This window comes from Phoca vitulina, unplaced genomic scaffold, assembly GCF_004348235.1.
Source record: "Phoca vitulina isolate PV1807 unplaced genomic scaffold, GSC_HSeal_1.0 scaffold3, whole genome shotgun sequence".
NCBI lineage: Eukaryota > Metazoa > Chordata > Mammalia > Carnivora > Phocidae > Phoca > Phoca vitulina.
Window position 1 is genome coordinate 26579555 of NW_022589706.1, and position 25318 is coordinate 26604872.

Here is a 25318-nt window from a genome sequence, read left to right on the forward strand (position 1 = left end):
CACTCATACTCGTGTCTGTTGGTTGGGATTTTTGTTGAAAAGCGGAGAGGCAGTTATGTTCGTCGTGTAGGTCGTAAGTCCTAATACTTCTCCTGGCCAATCATCCTGGAAATGACAGCCATGGAAAATCAGGGCGTAGCTGTAACATGGGAATGGTGCCGGCTGGCTTCTTGGGACGTTAGGAGGCATCGTGACGGCATCGACGCGGCAAGATCAGTGTGCCACGGAAGCGGAGCTTTGGTAAAGCTGTGTAAATGATGACCAGACAGAGAAGAATGAGCGCGGAAGAGTTCCGTCAGGCTCCTGGAACACCTTGCCAGGTGTTGCATTGTGTTCACTAGCCCTTGCCAGCACCGTTCTGCTGCTTCCTCATTTCATCCGGCAGTGGGCAGTCCTGGCTGGTCTTCCGTTCTTGCTGTTTGACTTAATCTCTCTTCTTAGCTCTCTAAAGTTCAACATGCATTTACCTTTGTGGTGAAAGCATAATAAGCTTCTTTAATATAATTTAGAAAGCATGGTTTCAGTGCATTACAGTACGTATATTGCTGAGAAGCTTAATCATCAATAAGAACCTGACCATGAATTGCCTAAAAAACATTTGGTAAGCTTTGTTGGTATGGGATGGGCACAGAACTTTCTCATTAAATACAGAAACAAGGGACACTTGGGTGGCTCAGTCAGCTGAGCATCTGACTCTTGGTTTTGGCTCAGGTCGTTGATCTCAGGGTTGTGGGATTGAGCCCCACTTCTGGCTCCACACTTGGCGTGGAGTCTGCTTGGAACTCTCTCTTCTTCTCCCTCTGCCTCCCCCCCCCCCATGCTCTCTCTCTCTCTCTCTCACATAAATAAATCTTTAAATAAATACAGAAGCAAGATTTGACAAGAACCAACCGGGAGTGTACTGTGTACTAGAGAGACAGTCATTCTATTGCATTGGTTTTTTTTTAGTTTTTTTTATTTTCTTAAAGATTTTTTTTTTTTTAAGGTTGTATTTTATTTATTTGAGAGAGAGAGCATGAGCGTGGGTGGGGGGAGGGGCAGAGGGAACGGGAGAAGCAAACTCCTCACTGAGCAGGGAGCCTGACACGGGCTCGATCCCAGGACCCTGAGATCATGACCTGAGCCAAAGGCAGATGCTTAACTGACCCAGGCGCCCCAACTTATTTAATTTTAGGGAGAGAGCACACAAGCAGGAGGGGCAGGGAGAGGGAGAATCTCAAGCAAACTCTGTATTGAGCGTGGAGGGGCTCAGTCTCATGACCCTGAGATCACAAACTGAGCCGAAACCAAGAGTTGAACCTTTAACTGACTGTGCCACCCAGGTGCCACTTTTAGTTGCTTTTTAAAAGAAAGTTAAATTATATATGGGAGTGGTTGAAATTGATCAGGTGTTAAAGCTGAATTGCTTGCTGTTTGGGAAAGAAATTAGAAGAACATGTATGAGGAGGTTCTTCTATGCTTAAGTCTATTTCCTGGCTTTTGAATATGTGGATTAAGTATCTGTTACTATTCCAGAACCACTGCGTCTGAGAAAGAACCAAACCACATCATCTAAATCCACTTCACTCCATTGTAGGCAGTTGGAAGCTGAATTCTGATTTCCCCAGAGTTAAACAGCTAACTTCTCGTGGTGCTGGGTCTAAAATGCATTTCCTGTCTCCCCAGCCAACAGTCTCCACCGTGCCCCTCTGCAGGACCATTTTCCCCCTATTATAAATGAAGATGCAGGCAGCCTAATGCAGGACAGGGTGTGGTTCAATACAGCCATGGTTTGGGGTTAGCACAGTATTGCTTGTTGAATTGACTCATATCATTCAGAATTTCATACTTCATATTAAAGTTCATATTAAAGACACTATATCTGGGGGCACCTGGGTGGCTCAGTCAGTTAAGCGTCTGCCTTCGGCTCAGGTCATGATCCCGGGGTCCTGGGATCGAGCCCCGCGTCGGGCTGTCTGCTCACGGGGAGTCTGCTTCTCCCTCTCCCCCCGCCTGCCTCTCTGTTGTGCTCTCTTTCTCTGTCAAATAAGTACATAAAATCTTAAAAAAATAAAATAAAATAAAGACACTATATCTGCATAGTGGTATAACAACACATTTGAATTTTGAATTTTAATGGAATCGTAACTGAAGGTATTTTTTTAAAGGTTTTTTTCCTATGTTGGCTATAAAAAAATAAAGATTGAGTGTAATTTTTCTAAAATCTGTACAGGTTTGGAGGTCATTTAATCATTGATGCTTCCAGCCTTTTAGCCTTTCCTTACTAAGTTTTTAAGAAATGGTGGCAGTTGGAAGAACATTTTATCTGTGAAGGCAGTTGCTAATAGTGCGGGATTGGGGATGGGCAGCTCCAGCCTACCCTGTGTAATGGGCATAAATCGGACCTGAAGATTATTAGTTCAAAGTCCAAGTTCACTCATACATCCATGGTAAATGGTAATATGTATTTTAGAGGACTCTTTTGCAGAGTTACCTTTGATCTCATGTAGTCCTGGTTGCCCTAGCCCCAGAAAGCACAATCATGGGTTTGTAGACTCTTATTTAATATTTTAAACAGTTTGGTCTTATATCTAACAGCCTTGGCTGGGAGCCTTGACGTTTGTCACAAGCATGCACCAACTGCCTTGCCTGATAAGACATTTTGGAGGCTACGGATTTTAGGCAGCAGTGTTGGGATACTCACACAGCAGGATGGTGCTTGGGCCAAGGGTGAAATACACGGACTAAGCCTTTTCAACTGAATCTTCTGGCTGGATGGTATCGCTCTGTTGACCTCAGAGCGGGTTCCTCATGTTGCTTGCTGGGCTCTTCAGTCAGTCCCAAAGGCTCACAGCAGAGCTCACTGCCAGAGAAACGTCCATTGGCACCGAGAGCCCAGTGCTACCTGCAGTCTCTGTCCCCAGCAAAGCTAGTCCTGAACCCGATTTGTCACAGGGTTGTTTAGTGGGACCTTAGAAAACGTATTATCCCAAGTAAGAAGGAAGAGAATAAAGTGGTAGATGAAGGATCACAGGTGAGGCAGCCCCAGGCCCAGAGTCGCTTGACTACCCACCAGCTGGTGCATAACTCTGGGCAAGCCCTGTACCTTCTGTGAACTCAGTGTCTGCGTCCATGCAATGAGAGCTGGACGAGGGAGCTAGGGAGCTCTGCAGCCATTTCAGCACCACCTTTTGGTGCATTTGTACCTGAAGGTGGTAATTGGGTCAGTTAAGTACATAATCCTTGCATCCAGTGAATCAGGTCTTACCGTCAGGGGAGCATTAACCAGATTAACGGAGTTAGCCTTTGCTCAATTTCTAATATGGAAAAAGAAAATATTTTATTTCATGTTATCAGCACTTAATTAGTAAAGCAGTGTTTTATGCTTTTCCTTATTTGCCTTTATATTTTGGATAATTTGTGAGCACTTGCTGATTAGTAGACATTTTGTAGATGTTTAGTATATTTCATCTCCTTTAATCCTCATCAGAGCAACTCAGTAAGGTAGCTGTAATTCCCATCTTAAAAATAATAGGCACTGAAGTGTACACAGAAGTGTAGTGGTTAAGCCGGGGGTCTTCAGATCCTGCCTCCAGCACCTACTTCTGTAGGCCTGGGCTGACTATGAGCAGCCTCCTCTCCTCCTGAATAATGTGGGGGTGGGGAGAGTGCACGTATTTTCAGGGGGTTGGGGGAGGACAGACTCATGAGATGTTTGCGTTGACTTATCAGTGTCTCTAGGACAAAAAATGAGTTTATGCCAGGAAACGTAACAGCTTAGATGGAATGGACAAACTTCATGAAAGGTGCAGCTTACCAAAACTGAAATGAGAAGAAAAAGATCTGAATGGCCCCGTATCTGTTAAAGAGATCACATTCGTATTGGAAATCTTTCACTCGGAAAACTCTAGGCCCAGAAAGCTCCACTGGATTCTGTCAAACGTTTAAGATCCCCGATAGATATATGCCTCATCCCAGAAAAACTATATAATTAAGAACAGCAAGCTCTGCCGGGCAGTGGAGAAGGGCAAGGGCCCCAGGCCCCTCCACCTCCTGCTCAGGACCGTGGAGGAACCACTCAGCCTCTGTGCCTCGGTTTTCTCACCCAGAACCCTGCCTCAGAGAGTCATTAGGATGAAATGTTGCTAAATATAAAGTACTTAGGACATAGTCTTTGCTTATTATATCATAAAATACAGTAGTTGATCAGTTCTGCAGAGGCCTAGGTATTGGCTTACACTTAGCTATGCATCCTACCTGCTGTCCTAATACACTCGTAGTCAGGATCTGAGATGTGAGGTGGAATGGATTTGGGGGCTGACAGCATTACCACTGTCGAAATAGGATATAGTGGTTTTAGATGGGAGTGAAATTGTCTGATCGAATCCTGAGAATTGTCAAGTTAAACTTTTCCTTTATTGATTCCTCTCCCCTCCCCCGCCCCATTTTGGTAATTTAGGTACATTTTTAATGCAGTTTAAGCTGAATAAGGTTGGTGGGAAATAATAACTACCTTCATGTATTTGGGGCAACGTCCTATGAGAGGGGCAGATTTCTTCTGTTGAGCTGCAGGAAGCAGAAACATGACTAAGTAGAAACTACCTAAGGAGGTTTGGCTCTAACCAAGGAGAAACTGTCCTTGGAGGGTCTCTTCTGGTTCAGATGAATAAATTTTGTTGGTCTCTAAGCATGCCAGGCACCAGGAATTTTAACACACAGCTCCTGTCCTTGAGATATCTGTGGTTTAATAGGGTAGCTATGGAGATTGCTAGAACTGGACAGGTATGGGATGTACTGTAATAGCAGAGCCAACAGGACTCCTTGGGGGTGATGAAGGGGCAAGAGAAATCAAGGATACCTCCTAGGTGCATTTAGTTTTTTCCAAGGTAAGGAAAATGGGGTGGCGCAGGAACAGTGACTTTAGTTTGGACCTGGTAAGCTGGCTGTAACAGCTCAGCATCTCAGCAGTGCTGTGTGAGTAGGCAGCCATAGCATTCTCTCTAACATGGTCTTAAATGATGTCTTCTAGCCTCTGAAAATGATTTGCTGAACAAGCGCCTAAAGCTCGATTATGAAGAAATCACTCCTTGTCTCAAAGAAGTAACCACAGTTTGGGAAAAGATGCTTAGCACCCCCGGAAGATCAAAAATTAAGTTTGACATGGAGAAAATGCATTCGGCTGTTGGGCAAGGTAAGCTTTATGGGAAATCCATCCAGCCATCCTTACCTCACATTGATGATTAGGGGGGAGAAGTATGGAATAAAAAAAGTATGTTAAAGTCCAATTTTGGTGGCCATTTCTCTCCTAGTTACCATGTCTTTCCCCAATCTGCTTCCAGATATCTTAATTGATGTAAATTTTACCACCATTAGTATTCCTCTTAATTAATTAAAATGCCCAGAAGCACAGAAAACAGGAAGAAGATAGGAAAACAGGGCTTGGTTGCCTACAACCTAGGTAATGATGACATACTCTGAGTTAAATGGTAAAGTGAAAACTAATTGCACGGCTTCTCTGAGCACTCTCAGGAGACAATAGAATTTTGTGCAGACTTCAGACAGGTAGTCCCAGGTTTAGATCCCAGCCCTCCTGATTTGCCTTGTGATTCTAGGCAAATGGCTTAACCTCCCTGAGCCCCACTTTCTCCATGTGTAAGATGTGGGTGATGACAGTGATTGCTTTGAGCAGTAAATTAGCTGATCCCTGGAAGCACACTGCACGTGCCTGCTATCCTGGGAGGCCCGGGTGGGTGGGCAGTATTTGCTGTTTGTCAATGCGGTCTGCGGATTGTATGCCAGTCCACACGCGACTGGCCTAAGTATAGAACTTGAGACTAAGCACTTAAAAGCTTTTCCAGCAATTTGATGAGGGTAATCCTTAAAAGAAAAAGAAAATGTGGACTTATGTTGTATCAGTCTTTTTTTCCTGTTTCATGTTCCTTTATAAATTCACTTGTAGTGTATTTTATAAAAAGTACCAGCAGTGGATTAGAACACTTTAAAAGAAAACAAAAATTGTTTCTTTATCACAGCTAGTTTGAGTAGTTCCATTTTACATCTTAACTTTGATGATTATTAGTGTTCAAGTAAAACAACTATTTCTTTTAAGTAAATGTATATTAGCATCTGCTGGCAAGATCGGAGACTTTCGGAGTCTAATCTAGTGATTACTGAGTTCTGGTCAATGCAGTCATGAATAACCAAGAGTTTAGACCAAGCTTTACAAATATGTATGAAGCTTACAGTTTTCTTCTGACTTTATTAGCAGCTCAATGGAAGAAGTTACACAAGTGTAATTCATCTCTAAGACAGTGGGTGAGGCAAAGCAGTTTTCTGAAGCCTACTACAGGCATTATTTAAACTTTATCTGAATTTCACAGCACCAGTTTTAGTAATAGGTTTTTGCTAATTATGACTTTCCCCTTTCTATGGATAAGGAAACATGGCTCAATTGTAATGGGCCTAGGGCCACAGAGCTGCTCACACACCCGTCTGCTAGAGTTCTCGCCATCACATGGTACTACCTGTGGTTGAACCTGCCTCGGCAGTGCTCTTCTCAGAGACCAGACATGGGGCAGGTGGTGAAGAGTCAGGCTCCAAATTGGCCAGCGGCTCCCGGTGTGACCTTTAGCGGGTGTCCTTGCCTTTTTGGGCGCAGGCCTCCTGGCTGCTAGAATGAGAGGCATAGACCATACTGAGGGTCTCACAACTCTCTTCCAGTTCTCACATTCTTTGTGCCCGTAGTGGTTGCTGGAGGCTTACCACTGCCCCAGATGGCCCCAGATTGCTGTCTGGAAAAAGGAGAAAGCAGAGAGAGGAATGAGTCTGTTCTTTCCCTTTTCACTATTGACTACATGATGGTCTTTAGGTGGCTTTGCTTCTACAAAAGGTAAATTACATGGGTCTGTGACAACTCTTCCAAGTGCTTGAGCTTCTTAGAAGCCTGGCACCTGGATATATTGGTTTTCATTATGCATTTTATGAGGGGGAACTGATGGAAACACTCTGGCATCTGGAGGCTATATAGTGAAGTTTAGGCTAGGTGATTGTATGGTTTATATGCTGAGCTGAGCCAAACCTGGAATCCCCTCTGTACCCACTGGCATGGCCATACCACCTTCCGTGACAGGAACTCTGTTTCTAACTGCACAAAGGGCTTTGTCAGTTACTTGGCTGGTTTCAACATGTACGATGTAACAACTCCAAACAAATGCCCACAGTCCATCTTGTAGCTCAGAATAAGAAATGAGATTAAATCAGAACCACCCCTTTGGCCTTTTAGGTAGAGGCCAGGTTACCGTGGAGCCTTTAAAAGAGAAGACAGTCCTGTGTGGGTGATGAGGCCCTTCCTCCTAATGATCTGAGGACCCCCTAAGTGATGGAAAAAAGGGATTTATAAGCTTTCCAAGTTAAAACTGGATCAGAGCAGCAGGATTAGGGTGTCAACTTGGAAGAAAGAAGAATAATTCTGTGGAGTTTTAAGTAACTGAAAGCTTAGTTTGGGTTTAAATGATTTCACTAAAGATAGCAAGGTAGAACTTTATGAACCGGCACATACTTGTTAGGAATGAGATTGTGAAAAGGCCACCCGAGCATCTGGCAATATGGGCCAGATGCAAACACTCCTTACCTTTGATCCAGCAATGCCACGTCTAGAAACCTGTTCTAGAAATTAATCAGTCAAAAATGCACTGCAGTAGGAAGAATGCTTATTGTGGCATTGTAGAGTCAGAAACCAAAACAGAACCCAAAAACCCCAACCATGTGACCATCCTGTGCCATAGTCCTTGAAAGTGATGCGGTAGATTTATAATTACTGATGCAGAAGATATCTGAGATAAGTAGCGCACCGTCTCACAGTTGTACTTCTCTGTGTGCACATATGTAGGAAGCCATGTATGACACATTTGCAGATATCTGAGTAATAGGCAGGATGACCCTACATCTGGTTTACCCAGCATAGCCCTAGTTTGCAGCTTGTCCCAGTGAAATAATTAATACCTTCCTCCCTTTGCTTTCAAGAGCTTCCTGCTTTGGGTGGTGAATTATATGTTCACTCTAGTTATGAGTGGTTTTTCACTTTCTTTATATCTTTTGCATTTTTAGAAGGGCTTTTTAAAAAAAAGTGGTGAGCACAAATTACTTTTGAAGTCAGTAAAAATTTAAAAAAAGGTATTTACGTTTAGGGGGAGAGTGGCCTCCTGTCCACGCTGAACCCTGCCTGCCGGCCTGGGGTAGGAGTGGGTTACGAGTGAAGGCAAACTGAGCCTGGGGAAGTGGGTGCCGGTCCTTCTCAGCAGAGGCACTGTCTACAGCTTGCCTGACTCTTTGTTTTTAAATCACAAAACCTAAGCTCTCCTATACCAGAATATGTGGTACTGTCCAGTGACACAAGGAGTATTCTTTTCCTCCAAAAAATAAAGGTCTGATAAGATAATGGGAATGATTTAGTAATAAGAGGAAATTGGTCATCTCATACTTTGGGAAAATTTCCCAGGCTGAAAAAAATACTTTTTGAAAAGCCCCACTATAAATCACTTAACATGTTGACTGTTTTTCAAGCCACATTTACTTCTGATACAGTTTGAAATGTTGAGGGCTTGCGCGTGTGTGTGCATGTATACTCACACCATAAGGTATTCTCTGAGCAGGGACAGCAGAGAGAGTGGAATAATATACAAAGGCAGACGTCAGGGTGTATTAGTTTCCTGTTGGTACCATAACAAATGATTACAAAGTTGGTGGCTAAAACAACAGAACTTTTTTCTCTCGAATTCCTGGAGGCCAGAAGTCTGGAGTGGAGGTGTCGGCCGGGCTGCATTTGGCCACTGTGGAGGCTGCTGGCATTTCTAGACTTGGGGCTGCGGCACTGCGGTCTCTGCCTCCTGGTCACGCTACCTGCCCCTCTTGCCTGCTCCCCGGCGTCTCTTATCAAGACCCATGTCCTTGGCTAGGGGACCCGCCTGCATAGTCCGGATGATGATCTCAGTTCAGGACCTTCATTGTAGTCCATAAAAACTCTTTTTCCAAATCACGTTCACTGGTTCCGGGGGTTAGGATGAGGACATATGTTTTTTGGGGACTACACAAGGTCATGAGATGAATGCTGTGAGACCGGCATTTAGAGAAGGTGTGGGTGTGGTCACAGTTAAGTGTGGCCCTGGGTATCTCCCACAGGCTCACCTTTTTTATTCTTTTACAACTGGTATGTGTAAGGGAAAAATCAAATTACTTACCATACCTAGAGTATTTATTTATTTATTTCATAAGTTGTTTTTTTTTTTTTTCCAAGTATAATATTTTTTTCCATGCTGGGCATGGAGCCCGGTGTAGGCTTGAACTCAATGACCGCAAGATCAAGACCTGAGCTGAAATCAAGAGTCAGATGCCTAACTGGCTGAGCCACCCAGCCGCCCCACCTAGAGTATTTCTAAGAGATGGCTGAGTGATTGCTCTAAATAGTTCTTTGTGGATCTGGTAATAAATGACCTTGAGTGTTCTCTGGTTCAGAGCCACAGATGATGATTTTATTACTGACTGCCAGGCAGGAACACAACATACATTTTTCCAGTACCCTTCTGAGGAGCAGCTTGTCTGACTGTTGTGACAGGGAAGACGTGAAGAGGGAAACAGCAGGCTCTTTCTCTGCTCTGCTCCGAACCAGCTGCTGGGTGATCTCGGGTGAGGGATCTGTGCTTGTTGGCCTCAGTTTCCTCGTCTTTACCATGAGGATCATCATCTTGTTTCCCTCGGCAATGACAGAGTGCTTAGAATGGTGGCAGCGCCTGGTGACCTCGTGGTAAATGTCACCTGCTGCTGAAACTTCCCTCAGACGTGGCTAGTGGAAAGCCAGGAACACGGTCTCCCTGGGCAGGCGCTCGGAGTAGCCGGGAAGTGTACAAAGCAGTCACAGTTTGTCCCTAAACCACAGCTTCCTTTTCTCTCAAGAGAGCTCCTGTGAGAGATGAGAAAGATTTGGTGTCTTATTCTGCAGGCTCCCTTCTCCCCCATTTCCACATCTGGGCCTCGTAACAACAGCAGAATGGTGAACCAAAAATTGTGAATCAAAACCGTCACTCTTGCTACTAAAGTTTGCCTTAAATAGCATCATTGGCTTTAAGAGAACTTTTCATAGTTTCAGGTGACATTTTTAATCACTTTTGAGTATTCAAATCACTTGTGTTTAAAACATGGAGGAGAGGCTCTCGGATAGCTTTTCTTGTTTTCAGGTACCGGTTGAATGCTCCCCGAGGCACATTTATGTGGACGGTGTCCAGCTTTTCCTCCCTTTCTCCGCCCACCTGGCACGCGGTGTCTAAGCAGCATTCCCCGATTAGGCTGCTCCCTCCCCAGCTCAATAACATTCCATAGCTCCCCACAGCTGCTAAATAAAGTGCAGGTTGTTTATCCTTCATGTCGCCTCTTAATAAAACCCTTCCAGCCTGACTGCCACCTGCCTCCTCCACACGTGCGCAGTGCGCACCAGGCTTCTAGTTCCTTCCTCCGACTCGTCTTCTCTCTTCCTCCCACACTCTGACATCTTGACACAAGTGAAGGATTGCACGACCTCTTGCTCTCCTTCATCTGAACCCCCTCACTCGGCTCACGTCCCTTGTAGGAGACGACGTTGTGCATTGTAATTTTATGTGCCTAGAACGTTACAAATTGGCCCTAGATAGGGGCTCGTGTCGTTCACCAGTTCATCCCTTGCTGGGTCTAGCCCAGTCTGAACAAAGTGTGTATTTGAGAGCTGAAGGGAAAGTGAGGGGCCGGGGAGGTGGGGGAAGGATGGGGCTGTGGAGGGAGGCAGGAAAGGGAGCAGATAGAATAGAATCTTGTTTGTTTCCTTTCCATTTTGATGCTGTTAATCCATATGGAACAAGAGGTTGGGTCAGTGGAATGAAACCAAACTCATCTTCATTATTAGGTCGTACTCTGAGCATAAAATCTATTTTTCTGCCCGCATTCCCCTCCCCCGCCCCCAAGGTGTGCCACGTCATCTCCGGGGGGAAATCTGGAAATTCCTAGCAGAGCAATACCGCCTTCAACACCAATTTCCCAGCAAACAGCGACCAAAGGACACGCCGTACAAAGAACTCTTAAAACGGCTCACCTCCCAACAGCATGCAATTCTTATCGACCTCGGTAAGTCTGCAGTCAATGTGACATGAAAATGGAAGCTTCACTCACTTGAAAAATGTGAAGAGACTGTATGAGTTATTTAGTGATCTGCCTTTAGGTTTAGCAATCAAAATTTACCACTGAGTCTTTGAATTGGAAAAGCCCTGGAGTAATCACAGATGCCTTCAAGTATATAAAAATCTCTCTTTTGTCTGGGCAGCTTGTTAACTCCGCTCTGCTTGAAGGCTCTGGTCGTGATCGTAGTTCAGTTCAGTAATTCCAATATCGATAGGAGGTTTTATAGTCCACCGAAGGAACATTCCGGAAAACATAAGTGTCAGAACCGATGCTTGGCCTAATTACAGGAGCCACTCCCTAGTCTTTACTAATTACAAACAGGACTTATTAGAAAAATTGTAGAAAGCAGTTGTGGGTGGGTTTTGGGCCATTTTATTTTGGGAACAGGGTGGCAAACTTGTCTCTTGAACAGTGTTGAAAACACTAAGATGGAACCAGTGTATTGGCTATATCTGCAGTTGCCCCAGTGAAGGACTCGTGGAATTAGCATAGCACTAGGGTGTATGAAGGAGCCTCTTGACTTGTCAGTGGCTGTGAGTGGGGTGGAGGTGGGGTGCTCCCAGGAACCCTGCCCGCCCCACGTGGCAGGAGCTCGGGCCTGCGTTCCTGCTTCTGGAACGTCCATCCCGGCTGCTGCCGCCAAGGGCTCCCCAGAGTTGCTGTCTGTGCTCACGGTGGCCTGGTTCTCTGAGGTTCCTGCAGTGTAGCAGCCAGGAGGGAGGGAGGCTATTGCCCAGGAGTTCGAGGTGTGGGCTGGATGAGTCAGCATGGAGTCTTACCTGTCTAGCCACGTAGCAAATTAAATAAAGGGTTAACTTCATAGAAGTTCTTCTCTAGGTCCAAGCTCAGATGTCCTCTCCAAGAAACTGCCCCTGACCCCCTAGCCTCTTCTTCCACCTTCAGACTGGAGTAGGTGTTTCTGTTAAGCCTTTCTGTCCCACCCTGTGCTGTCCTGCCATGATACTTCCCACGTTCCTTATTCCGATTATCATTATCAGTTAAAGCCTAATACGTAACTTAACCTGGGGCTGAATGTTGTGTAAAGTTACTTAAACTCCCTTCTTTAGTCTTCACAACACGATCAGGTAGGTGTTGTTCTGTCCCTGCTGAGAGTTGAGAAAATTGAACTGCAGAGAGGTTAAGTCACTTGCTTAGAGTAACACAGCCTGTGTGCCGCTGAGCCGCGGGACTGCAGAGCCCGTGTGCTCTTTAACCCCCTCCCCAGCCACTGTCCTCAGGTACCCAGCAGCGCCTTTTAATGGCCCTTCTCTGCTGGCTGGCCTGGGGCAGATTTCCCAGTGTAGCCCCAGCTCTGAGGACAGAGCCTGTCACATAGTAGATGCTGGAGGAATCGGACTGTTGAACAGGGGGCACCGTGCTAGTGCCCCACTCTCACCAGACCCCCATGACAGGCTTGGGGGATTGGCCCTGTTGAGCAGGGACACACGGTTAAAGGGCAGGACCTAGCCCCTCTGGAAGGCAGGTCCCTCCTTCCCAAGGCCCCCTGAGCCCGGAAGCCCTGGGCGTTCCCATGGAGACGGCTGGCTGGGGGACAAGTGTGAGGCACGGGGCTGGAGCCCATGTGGCCCACTGACCCCCAGAAAAGCAGTTTTGTGAACTGGCAGCTGCGTTTGCTGTGTTTGCTAATGGGATGACTAACAGAGAAATGACATTATGTTCTTATCACGTGAAATGAAGTGAAAAATAAATTGAGAGTAGGAGGTGGAAGGGGGTGGGAGGTACAGCCAGTTTCTCCACCTGCCCCCCACTCCTTCCTGGGATGAGAGGAGGAGGAGGAGGAGGAGGGAGCACGTTTTCCCCTCCTCCATCCAGATGTTCTCTTAGTTTTCCCTCAGTATTCCTCTCCTCCTTCCCTGGGTAGCGTCGTCCCTCTGCCTCCTAGTGCTCAGACATACTCACTTTTCTGCAGAGGTGGGGAGAAAAGGCCACGTCAGCGCCAGGGCCCAGGGTGGGAATGCCTCCCCCGCCGGGAGTCCACTGCAGACTGTCCCCCCGTTGGCACTGGGTCCGTGTGAACCGAGACTCTGCCTTTTCTCGTTCATGGGCAGAGCCAGACAGCACTCCTGTCCTCTGGTCCCTGCCTTCCTCCCACCCTCACCCCTCTGCACCCCCCACACTCACCCTTCTGCCCCCCCTCCCCCAGGCCAGCTGCAGCTACCCCTCCCTGACAGCACTGGCCACCTCCAGCTCACTTCTTCCCCAGTCCTGGTCTGGCCTGCACTTCAGATGCCCTCCGAATACCCGCCCAAGGCCCAAAAGAAGCTGTTTCCAGCAACAGTACATTTTCCCAGTAGCCTCCGTGCATCTCTGCAGGTTTTATCCAGGGCCCCTACCGGAGCTTGACTTCTGTCCTGACTGGAGCTGGGGAAACCACCGAGCAGCAGGGCCCAGGGTGCGCGGCCTGGGAGCTCCGCTTAGTCGGGTGCGGGGAGGCCTCACTTCGCCGTCCCTGCGAACTTCACCAGTACTTCCTGCTCACCTCTCACCAGGGGGTGGCATTTGCCCAGTGGGTTGTTTGGTCTGCATGGGAGCTAACTCGAGACCCAATAAAGGTGCATCGTGCTGAGCAAAAACAAGTCAGCATTTCAGTTTTTCTTAGGAAGTAGCATCTATGTCTGGGCCGGAAGAACAGAATGCCTGTTGGTTGGTTGTATTTTGGGTCTTCATGAGTTTCTGTTTTCCTGCCTCTTGCTTTCCTTTCTGAAATTAGCTGTTAGTGTAATCAGTTTTTCATAAGATGTTTTCCTCCAAAGAGTAAGAGTAGCAGACTCTGTAGTCAGGCAGTGCTTTATAGCTTATAAAACTTATTCTTAAGCTTTGTCCGATTTCAACTTTATCCTCCATGAAATTGGGCACATGTTATTTCCACTGTAGAGGTGATCAATGAAGCCCAGAGAGGCGTGTGTACTTTGCCCAAGTTACAAGCTACTCAGTGGCAGAAAGTTCTGGAACCTGGGTCATCTTAGTTTCTAAAGTATCCTGTCCCTTCCAGGACACTGTACAGCTTTTCGCCCTCTTGGAGCTGCCTACTCCATACCAGTGCAGCTTTCCCCGCCTCTGGTTACGTGGCAGCGCACGTTCAGAGTTGACCACACCCAGCCAAGAGAAAATAGCTTCTCTCAGGGCTGAGCAGAGGGTACTTAGCAAATCCTTCTCAGTTCAGGAACCTGCCCCACCCTTTAAGTCTGGTTCCAGCTGTAGTCATTTGTGCAGCCCACAGGTAATTGCACCCTTTCTCTTCTGAGTGGACAGCGTGGACACCAGGCATCCTGCCCCCTGTCTGTGCCCCCCACTTCCACACTAAAAGCTGCCATTGACCAAAAGTAGCAGCCAGAGACCCCCTTCAGGCTCCCTTCCTCTATCCTCTACCACTTCAGGGGCTCCTCTCCCTGACATCCCAGCCCGGATACCTTCCTGCCCTCAGTATGTCCACCCCTGAGGCTCTCCAGCCTCTTCCCTGATAGGAGGGATTTGGCCGGAACAAAATGTGAACAGGTCCAGAAACATGGGAACACCGTGAAATCCAAGAGCGGAGATAGGAACGGCTCCTAACCCTCGCCCACATCGATTACTTGTATTATTAGTCTGTGTTTCATAGGTCAGTAAAGTGGTAACGGAGTTGATATACTCCGCAGAGGTCTGGTGAGTCTTCGGTGACTAGAGGTAGTATTTTTCGATGGACTTCTAGAGACCCGCCAACAGCAACAGTGATGCCTAACCGGGGCGAGCCGTGCCCACGCTGCCGTGAGAGGCAAAGCAGATGTCCAGGGACGCGGCTGGCTCCACACGCCAGCATGGGGGCAATCGTATTGATTTTTGCTTCCACTTAACATATTTTAACCAAAGGTCTAAAACCTACCTGCTATCTTAAAGAAAAGGAGCTATAATCCAAGTGTTATAAAGGAGAATTTTCTCCTTGCTGTTTTAGAGTCCATAAAAGATGAGGAGGAGAAGAGCCTCCAGAATGAAGGATGGTCTGAGAGTGTTTAAGAAGACTGACTGGAGCAGGGCCGACAGGGTTTTCCCTTCTCCCTCCCTTTCTGGTAGTTTGCCTCGCTTGGCTGTGCCACAAAAGCTGAGTCCTGTGTGCTTTGGGAAGTAGATGGGTTGTTCATGAGCAGCAGATGGGTGCTGAGAGCGAGCACCACCTTCTGTGTCATCTTTGGGTTCAAGTCCTACATGAGAAACTAAAAAGTGTTAATAGCAAAAACCAGAAAAGTACCTAGAACTTACCGTGCAGCGATCTTGTTCTAGAACACCTGTCTGTCCAATTGGGGACGTGCCTTTATGGAGGTGAGTTGAACAGTCACAACCCGAGTGTAATAAATTCCTGCACCAATAGCTACGTGCATAATTCCAGAGGGTCTGTCATTGTCTCTGGTATTATCAAGAGCACATCATGATAACATATTGCTCATCTAAATGGCATATCGATCGCTCTTTAACCTCAGAATGATGGAACTGTGTGTGCATATGATAAAGTGGGATGAGGTCATCTCCTCTCGTGGGGGTCTGAACTCTCCCTGTATCCCTCACGCCGGTCCACGGTGTGCTGGCAAATAGCCAGCTCCCCATACCCCTCAGAAGAAGTCCTCAAATAGAATTTGCAGACTCCCACCTTGACTAATTGTAAGCTACCAACTTGGGGTCACTGATTGTGGAATTTAGCAGAGATGCACGTAGACACGGGAGGAGCTGGTTCCAGGGCTCACTGGACTCAGCCAGATGTTTCCTAAAAATAAGCTGCCTATAGAAGAACTCTCTCTGTGCCCCACCCCCAGCCCCGCCCCATCTCCTTCAGTGAATGCACAGATAGTTCAGAGCACCTGGTACGTTCCTTGCCCTCTCAGAAATGCGCCTTCTAGTGGGGAAGACAGACATGGATCCACTGATAACCCACTATTTCATGAAAATTGTGAGGAGTTATACAAAGCATATATTTTCTCCAGTCCTTCTCAAATTCTGCTGAGAGTGAAATGCAGCAATTTAAGAAGACCTTCAGATCCTGGTCTCGTCAGGGAAGGAGACTTGGAGATCCTTCGATTGTTAGGGTTCCTCCTCTTCTGCCAATGGGGAGGCCAAGGGTCACGGCAGAGGGCTGCTTTGTCACCACTGCCCCTGGAGATGCAGAAATCTCCGGGCTCTGGGAGAAAGAGGCAGGAGACAGGACCTGGTTTGGCAGCTGTGGGGGCTGCTGCAGACTGAATAGCCTTGCGGGTGGCCCCGTGTGTGCCCGAGAGACCGCTGGCCTCCTGGAGCAGCTGTGGCCAAGTGATGAACAAAGCTGTGGGGACTGGGGTCTCCCCGAGATTAAGTCAGGAAGGCGTTGACAGAGTAGGCTGGAATGGTGTTTCTCCCGGGGCCAGGCAGGGGTCACTTGCAGGACCCCTTGAAGACCTTGTGAAAAACACATTCCTAAGGCCTCCCACCCCGATGTGCTGCCGAAGGAGAGTTTCTGGGTGGGGGCCGGGGGAGTGCACAGCCACGGCGCTCGGGTCATTCTGGATGTGGTTCGTGTTTGAGAACTGCTGGAAGGAAGCTCATCCTCACCCGCAAAGTGACAGAGAAGGAAAGATTCATCCCCGGGAAACATCCCTTAGAAGGGTGAACACGTAGACTGTTGAGCAGTACGTGAAATTAAGTTGTAGGTCGTTTAGAAATATGTCTGAACCGTGGGTCTCCTTCTAGGTCTTTCTAGCACGTGGCTCCACTTAGACACACGAGACATAAAATCATTACAGGTCTTTTTAATACAAATCAGGAGTTTCTTTGTGTTCAGGTTTGACTCTCACCACTTTGCAGTCTCCTTCTGTGGGTGAGGGAGACTCCGCCCTAGAGAGAAATCTAAAGGGCCTGCATTTTTCTACTTGGTAGCGAATGATAAAATGGAGTTTAAAGAAGGCAGGTCCCGTACCCTACCCGGCTGCATTTGTAGGGAGGGTTTCATAATTTTTATTCGCTTTCCTTCTAGGTTGGCAGAAGCGAGGGACTTTTCCTAAGCCGGCATCTCGCAGTGCCAGGCCGCTGCCCCCAGGTGGGCGGGCGGGGTGCTGCTTTCTGTAGCCTGTGTCATTGAGTCAGACTCTCACTCAAGAATCTTTTCACAGGCTTCGAACAAAAACAGTAAACAGCGTCTTGCTCGTAGCTGATGTGCTTTGAGTGAGCAGTGAGGTGGGGCTACACATGTTCTCATGTGCGCACTGCCCGAGACTCCGGTCCCCTGCTGGGGATTCACATGCAGAGATGTGCTCTTTATAAAAGGAGTTTTTTCTTTTTTTCTTCACAGTGCTAACTTAGTACCTTCCACGTGGGGTTGGGGGGTTGCAGTACCCGATACTGGATTATGTGAATGCAGATGCAGATGATTGTCCAGGAACATTGTTAATCTTGCCTGGTCCTTTTTCTGCTCGCGAGGCCTGCCTCCTCCGTTTACTGGGCGTGTAGTCAGGAGTGTGGTTGAGCTGTGGTGGTGTTTTAAAAGAACTATAATAAACACATAAACATATCATTATAAAGTATGCATTTTCCAAAATAAAAGAAATTTAGTGGGAGGCATTATTTTACATTTTAATGTCTGGCTTAATAGAATTAACTGGCTTCTCATTTTTGCTTCTACATTCAATCTGTTGCATTTATGTTGCTTGAAATATATGAAGAAAAATCTAACCTTGCATAGATAGATAGATACACAGGTGGAGAGCAGAGGGGGACCTCATGGACTCCTGAAAGACCAGCCATACATTCAGAACCATGGACCTAGAAAAATGCAATGTAGGAAAACAGTGTCCCCCCAGATAGAATCTGGTGTAATACACGGACTGCATTACGAAGGCAGATGGGCAGTCATTCTTCTCCTCTAGCCAGGAGCTGGAGACCAGGGACTTGTGACTGTTCCCCAGCCTGGGAGTGGTGTAGGGGCCTGTCTTGCTGTGCCGAGTCCCAGGCTCTGTGACTCTGTGGGACAGGAAGTTGCATTGGGAATCTCATGAAACACACGGGACATTTGTTTCAGCTCGGTCAGGTTTGTGTGGACAGGCTTCTTGCATAAAGAAAATCATGACAGCTTCTGACACTGCAACGTGAAAGACTGGACTGGTTTGGGTAGTAACGGAAGATCTGGAAGATTGAGATTCACAGGTGTTTTGGTGAATCTAGATTGGTGATGATATTTTAGTATTGTTATTATTTATTCTTATTATTTGGAATTCATATCCACTTTCAGTTCCCCGTGTTTATGAATTCCAAATTTCACAGGAATCAGTTGCTGGGCGAAAACTTTCCTTTGCCTCTGGAAGTCTGTTAGAACGTGAGATTTCAGGCTTAGGAGGAATATTAGGGTCAGTAAGGTGGTAGTTGCACCTCGACCTTAAAATAGAAACTGTTGTGCGTTTATGCCGCAGAACTCTCGTATGTGTGCCTTTTTTTTTGTTTTTTTCCCCTGTTTTAGTTGGAAGCTGGGTTTGTGTATGTTTTCTGTGGGGTGTAATGCGCCCACTTGTGCCAGGCATTGCCACAAAGTATGCATTCTGCCCTTTGTCAGGAAGAGGAGACAGGTTTAGAGAGGCTAGGTGGTCCTCCATGCCACAGTTGGGATCGTGGGTCACTCCCCTGACTTGGTCACGCTGCCTTGTGGACACATCCACATAGGAAGATTCTCTCTCCATTTGTCAGAGATCGTATGCCACGTTGTGTGTAAGATGTTCACCTAAATTCTAAAAACCTTGTGGGTTTTTTCTCCACTACTAAAATGGGGAGCATAATGGCTCCTGCTCAGGTGGCATGGGTGAAATAAGAGAACTGAGTTCCATCCTGGTCCAAGAAGTCCACCCCATCCCATCCCCGTGGTGTCTTTCCTTTCCTTTGTATCAAGTGTCCGAGGCCTTCAAATAAAACCTAATTGTTCCTCACATATGCCCCCGAGCTTCCTACTTACCATGGGAGTCCCTTCTGTCTAGGTAATTACCCTGGTTTCGCTTTCATAAAAGTCAGTCCTCCAGGAGCAAGGTTGAATAGCACTTGTTAAACCTGATTCCAGCCATGCATTCAGAAGCAGAAAAGGTACTTTCCCTTAAAAATATTCTGTGATTTATCCTCTCACCTAATCTGTGAGTTGTAATAGAAATTAATACAGGTCCATAATCCTGTGTCTGCAATTTCAAAACCCAAAAGACGAAAACCAAAAGTTTTCCTGTAACTCATTTTTGGCAGAACGTAGTGAGTCCTGAACTCTTTGGAGGCAAAATTTGATTTGAACTGCCAGGAGGCCTTAGCAGACTTGGCTGTTGTCCTCAGTGTGGCTTTTCCTGTGTGTCTCTGCAGACGTGTAAGTGTGTTTGATCCTCAGCCCTGCTAGGGGTTAGGTAATATCCAACCAGTGCACTGTGTCACCTTTCTAAAATTCACAGATTCTGAATCGTGACATGCTTTTCCTTCAAGGGCTTTGGTTGAGAGATTGCAGAACTTTACTGAGTTGGTCACATTTATGAAATTCCCCGAGCTTTATAGGTCCAGATAGGGATTTGCCAGCGCTCTACCCTCTACCCCAGTCTGCTCTTCCTGATCAGTTCATTTTGATGACTCATCTGGTTTCCCATGCTAGACACTCCACCGTCTGCATGCCCTTCTCTCAGTCTAAGTCTCTGCTCTGAGAGTAAGTCTGGAGTCCAGCCCTGTTTGCTGCCCCACCATTGCTCTCCAAGTTTAGGGCCTGTGACCGCTCCCTGGCTTGTGGCCCAGCTGACCTCCTCTGGTCTCCGCCTGCCCTGGGCTGTCTTGCAGGCTGGCTCTTGGAGATTTCTTTAGTAAGGAAGCACATGTTTCTGACCCCTCGGTGGCCTGTGCTGACTCCATGGCCTTCACGTGCCCACAGGCTAAGCCTGGTACCCAGGCCGTTCGCTTACAGGCCCTGCTTTTAACTCTCCCATCCTCTCCTGATGGCCAGCTCCAGACCTGTGGGCCGTGCCCATTAGCAGTCTGGCGTCCGGCCTGCAGGCTTCCTGCTGCCTGTGTGCTAACCACCCCCCGCCCCATGTTCATGCCTCTTTCCGCTGCTTGGTTCAGTTGAAGAGTCACTTCCTCCAGACAGCCTTCCCGGACTCCTGTCCTGTGTCTGGGCCAGGCCTCTCGGTTTTCGGGCTCATCTCCGTAAACTGTAGTTCTGTACCTCTCCTCTCTGCGTGTGTGACCACCACCTGATGGAAGAGAACCACTAGAACCATCAGTCATCTGAAGTGGTCCCCCTCATTCTCGTGAAACGCAGGGCCACGTCCCTCTTGCGCCCAGCACCCTGTGCGAGTCCTGCGGTCAGTAAATGTTTGAATTTTTCTGGATTTCTCTCTTTTGTTCTACCAGACTGTGAGTTTCTTAAGGGCCGAGAAAGGGTTGGTCTTTCGGTTCCATGGCACAGTTCCTGTCGCACAGGGAGCTCTGAGTACAGGGCGGGTGTTGCTGTTACCGTGCTCATGTGAGTACTTTGAGAAGCCCACATCTTGCCTGCACAGTCATCGCGGCAAGGAGCAGGTGCGTTGCTGTGTGCCGCTGCTTGAAAAGATCTTCTACATGAATAACGCTGTTTCTCAGAAAGCAGGCACCCCACCCCAGCGGCCAGTACTCAGTGGGGGCCAGCTCTGTGTGGCGTCACCCCAGGCACGCACACCGTCCTGCATTTAACCCTCACAGCGGCCCCCAGCAGGTGCAGGTGAGAAGTGGAGGTGTGGGAATTAGCCAAGTGCCCGAGGTCACACGGCGAGGACCAGTGAGGAGGCAGTGCCCGGTCCCAGGGAGTGTGTGGAAACACTAACCGCGATGCAGCAGCCGGGACTCCCCAGGGGAGGGCTTGGCTGAGGAGGTGGAGGACGTGAACTCCCCGTGAGAAAGGGAATGCGGGCCTCTGGCTCTCCTGACAGCTCGTGCTATGAGCCAGGGACACTGTGAGCAGTCGTAGCTGTGTTTTCCCAATTCCCATGCCTTTCACTTTGACATCTGCAGTATGAGAACTCAGTCTCTGGAGCTCGGGACCAGCGTTCAGGTCCTGGGTTTGCCACTTCCTAGCCGGGTGATTTGACGGAAGGGCTGATGCTTTCTTTCACCTTCCACATTTTTCTCGTGATAAAATGAGGGTGATGTTCTTGTTTGTGTGGTGACCTGCCTAAAATGTTTCATGGAGTATTACCAGTGTGAGGGATAGTCTCGTAAGAAAAGTCCTGTCCCCACCTAGAGTGCTTGGTTGGCTTTTCGAAGTTCCCTAAGTCAGGGACCCACAGTGCAGAGGGTTGCTGATGTACTTCAGATGCCACTGAAATGTACATCTGAGGGTGTGTGCTTAGCATAAGAGATGATGCTACATGTAGCTTTTAATTGGTGAAATTGGATAACGTTCAAGATCTGTAGTTGATCAGAAAGTGTCTGGGCCTTGCCACCAGTGGCCCATTGGGGCCGTGTCGTGGTGCTCCATGGAACATCGGTGTGGGACTGTTGGTGGCCTGGCTCTGCCGTCAGACCGCCACGGTACCCTCCTCCAGCTGACCCTTTCCCAAGGGGTGCTTGTTAGAGGCCTGAGGACAGAGCACGAGAAGTTCTTACGCGGTTCTTTTTTCACATCAGTATGCTAATAAAGGTCATATGTTTGATGGAATTTGGCCTAAGGTTTGTTTTCCCCTGATTGCTTGGTGGCAGAGCTGTAGGCGACGTGGCTGTAGCAGCCGCGGGAAGCGGCCGGGGGCTGCTGCCTCAAACGGGGTACTGTGTAATTGGTGGGGCCTGCTGCAGAATGAACATGCGGAATCCCTTGCTCAAAAATTAAGAGTTTCGGGACTGACAGCGGAGCATTAAACCCAGCACGAGACCCTTCCAAGCACAGAGCCGTTGTGATTACATAGGACATGATGCCTGTGAATGCCCTGCCCCAAATCTGACCATTGAGTGGTCTAAGCGTCACCAGTCACTCCCCAGCCTGCTGGGCTCGTCCTCTTAGGAGCCTTGCAAGGAGTAAATTAGAAATGTGTCCCATCGATAGATGAATGGATAAAGATGTGGTATATATACAGTGCAATATTATTCGGCCATTAAAAAAAGAATGAAATCTTGCCATTTGCAACATGGATGGATCTAGAGGGTATTATGCTTAAGTGAAAGAAAACAAAGACAAATACCAGGTGCTTTCACTTATATATAAACAGACTCATAAACATAGAGAAACTAGTGGTTGCTGGGGGGGGGGGGGGGGAGGGCAGGCAAAATAGGTGAAGGGAGTGAAGAGGGGGCTCTAATGTCCAGTTACGAAATAAGTCAGACAGGAAAAGGAGAGCATAGAGAATGTGGTCGATAGTATTGTAGTAAGGTCACATGGTGTGTCCTGAGTCATGTGTAGAACTGTCGCATCAATGTGTTGTACCCCTGAAGCGGACATGGCATTGTATGTCAACTGTAATAATAAAAGTAAAAATAAGATTAAAAATGCCCACTCCACAGGCAGGGCCAGTGAGTGCCAGATCTTGGTTCTGTAGGCGTGGTGTCTGATACGAGAGGGTATCGGTAAGCAGAAGTGCTCACAGGGACACAATGCAAGGGGACCGGACCCTTCCTGGCGTCGCTGCACGCCTCGTGAGGCCTGTGTGTTCTGCCACCTGGACCCGTCTGAGACACAGAGGCCGCCGGAGGGCTGGCTGTGTGCCGGGCTGGGGCGGGGTGATGTGCCAGATAGGCAGAGGTGGGAAGGGCGCCGTCGGCTGGGCAGCAGGCGGGGGTGATGGCGTCAAGAGCCTGCTGTACGCCCGTGCCCTCGTCGCTTGGAGAATCCGGGGAAAGAGCTTCGCCTGTGTGGTCAGGGCGGTGCTTACCGAGCACTGGAAGTACGGCTGCTCCAAACTGAGACGTGCCATCAGTGTGGGGAGGACACTGGGTTTTACAGGCTTAGCATGAAAAGGAAGAATGCAGACTGTCTCAATAATTTGTGTATTGATTATGTTAGAATAACATTTGTGTATGCTGGGTTAAACAGACGGTCTTAAAATTAATTTTACCTGTTGCTTTTGAATGTGGCTGCTGGAAAATGTCTCCTTACGGTTGAGTCGCACATGCTGTTGTAGACTAGGAAGGTGCACAGGGGTGAGTACCCCCTCTCTTACTCACACGGGCACTGACCGCTCTGCACACACCCCCTGCCCCGCTCCCAGGCTATGCCCTGGAGTAGGGGATGCCGCTGGGAGAGTGGATGAGGAGGTGCGCAGAGCTCCCAGGCTGGGTGTGTAGAATTTGTTCCTCGAGCACTGGGGGCTGTTGAGTGCTTTCTAGCAGTGGGGGTGACATGTTCACGGTGCGTTTGGGGACAGTTGGGGGAAGAGGTAGAGTAGGCAAGAAATGAATGCAGGACAAGAAATCAGGAAAGTAGTTAGACTGTTGCTGTCCTCCTAAATCAAAATCAGACAAACCGATCTGTATTGATGAAATGCTTTCCCGTGAGGCTGAGGAAGAACACACAAACGTGTCGCCCTCCTCTTGCTGAGGCCAAATAATTAAGGTGAACAATTACCTTGTGGTCTGGATATACCTTCTGCCTTTGCTGATCCAGATGAGGCCCTGATTCTCACCTGGGTCCAAGCTTGCCCCCCGCCCCCCATCAAGTACTTTTCTCTCTGGAAACACACTTCCCCGTCAGGCACATTCCAGAAGGAGGGGGGTGAGGTGGGATTTGACAGATATCAGCCCCAAAAGCTTCCTGGACAAAAGTCTTTAAACCTTAACTGAACACCAGCTTTTTGTGAAAATAATCAGGAAGTTGAGGGTTTTTAATTTTTTTTTTTTTAACCTCTTTCTGGAAGGTAACTGTTTTGTGTAAAAGAAAACACCTGCTGCTTCTCAGGCTGTTTCAAAGCACCGCCTGTGGTTTAAAAGTACAGAAATGCGAGTGTGGTGTGAAGCATTTGCAGGCCGAATACGTGCGGGCTGGGGAGAGCGGATCGGGGAGTGTCCGTAGCGCCATGGGGTCTTGTGCTGCCTGCAGGTGCCGTGGGACAGGGCGGCCGAGAAGAGCCGCAGCTGTCTGCCCCTCTGGAGAGTTAGACTCATGTTTAGAGGATTGACAGTTTTCTTTTTGCCAGAGCTCGAAATCCGGATACCTACAGGACTGAAGGTAGTCCCAATGTCTTTCACCTGAACTGCCACCAAAAAAGCATCAATAATTGCTGATTTTAATTGCTCACATTGTTCTAAGAACAACCACCTGCCCTTGTGTACAGAGCTGATTTATGATCCAGCTCCCAAGGATCCCTTCCTCCCCCTGAAGCCCATCAGATTTCTGGTTCAACAGGCTTTCTTTTTTTTTAATTAGGTCTACCGCATGTTGTTTTTGCAGGGCGAACCTTCCCGACACATCCGTACTTCTCGGCCCAGCTTGGGGCGGGGCAGCTGTCACTCTACAACATTCTGAAGGCCTACTCGCTTCTAGACCAGGAGGTGGGGTACTGCCAAGGCCTCAGCTTTGTAGCGGGCATCTTGCTGCTTCACATGGGTGAGGAGGAGGCATTTAACATGCTCAAGTTTCTGATGTTTGAAATGGGACTGCGGAAACAGTATCGGCCGGACATGATTATTTTACAGGTAGAGAACGTTCCTTATGTATGTGCTAGAGACAAATGCCAAAAATGTTTAGGGTTCCTTTCCAGGTCTCTCTAAGGAACTTTTCCCACCATCCATCAACACTGGAGTAGCTGTCCTTGCTGAGCACTGAACTCTGTGCTAGGCATGACGCCGAGTGTTTCATATTGCTCTTACCGCCTCAGTAAGCCTCAGGAAGACACTGTTAATCAGCTCAATTTATAGATGGGAAGACTCACCTTAACTCAGGGAACCCGGCTAGCAAGTGGTCGAGTTGGGGTTTCAACCCAGGCCTGTCTGACTCCAGGACCCTCCCTTTCCCCTTCTTCAAACCATCTTCAGACGATCTAATTCCTGCCTCCCACTCTATTTGTCACTTCCTCTGCCAGGGATCCCCCTCACACCCCCCCTTAGCCCTTGTCACCCAGGGTTCAGCTCACATATCAAATCCTGGGAGAGGCTCTTTCTGACCATCCTGATGTTGTGCCCCCCCTGCTCAACCCTAGGCACGTGGATCATGTTATCC

General features: G+C 48.0%; 1 protein-coding gene across 8 annotated transcripts in view; it reads left to right on the forward strand.

Annotated features, from left to right (window-relative positions):
* Positions 1-25318, forward strand: part of TBC1D1 (TBC1 domain family member 1) — a 225756-nt gene that overhangs the window by 180234 nt on the left and 20204 nt on the right. For 7 of the 8 annotated variants that reach the window (XM_032400177.1, XM_032400175.1, XM_032400178.1 and 4 more), the window contains 3 exons: positions 5009-5170; positions 10966-11124; positions 24551-24795. In XM_032400177.1, the coding sequence (XP_032256068.1) occupies positions 5009-5170; positions 10966-11124; positions 24551-24795 (566 nt within the window). Of the gene's footprint in view, positions 1-5008; positions 5171-10965; positions 11125-20312; positions 20502-24550; positions 24796-25318 lie in introns of those variants that run through there. The other variant, XM_032400183.1, reaches the window with a different exon arrangement.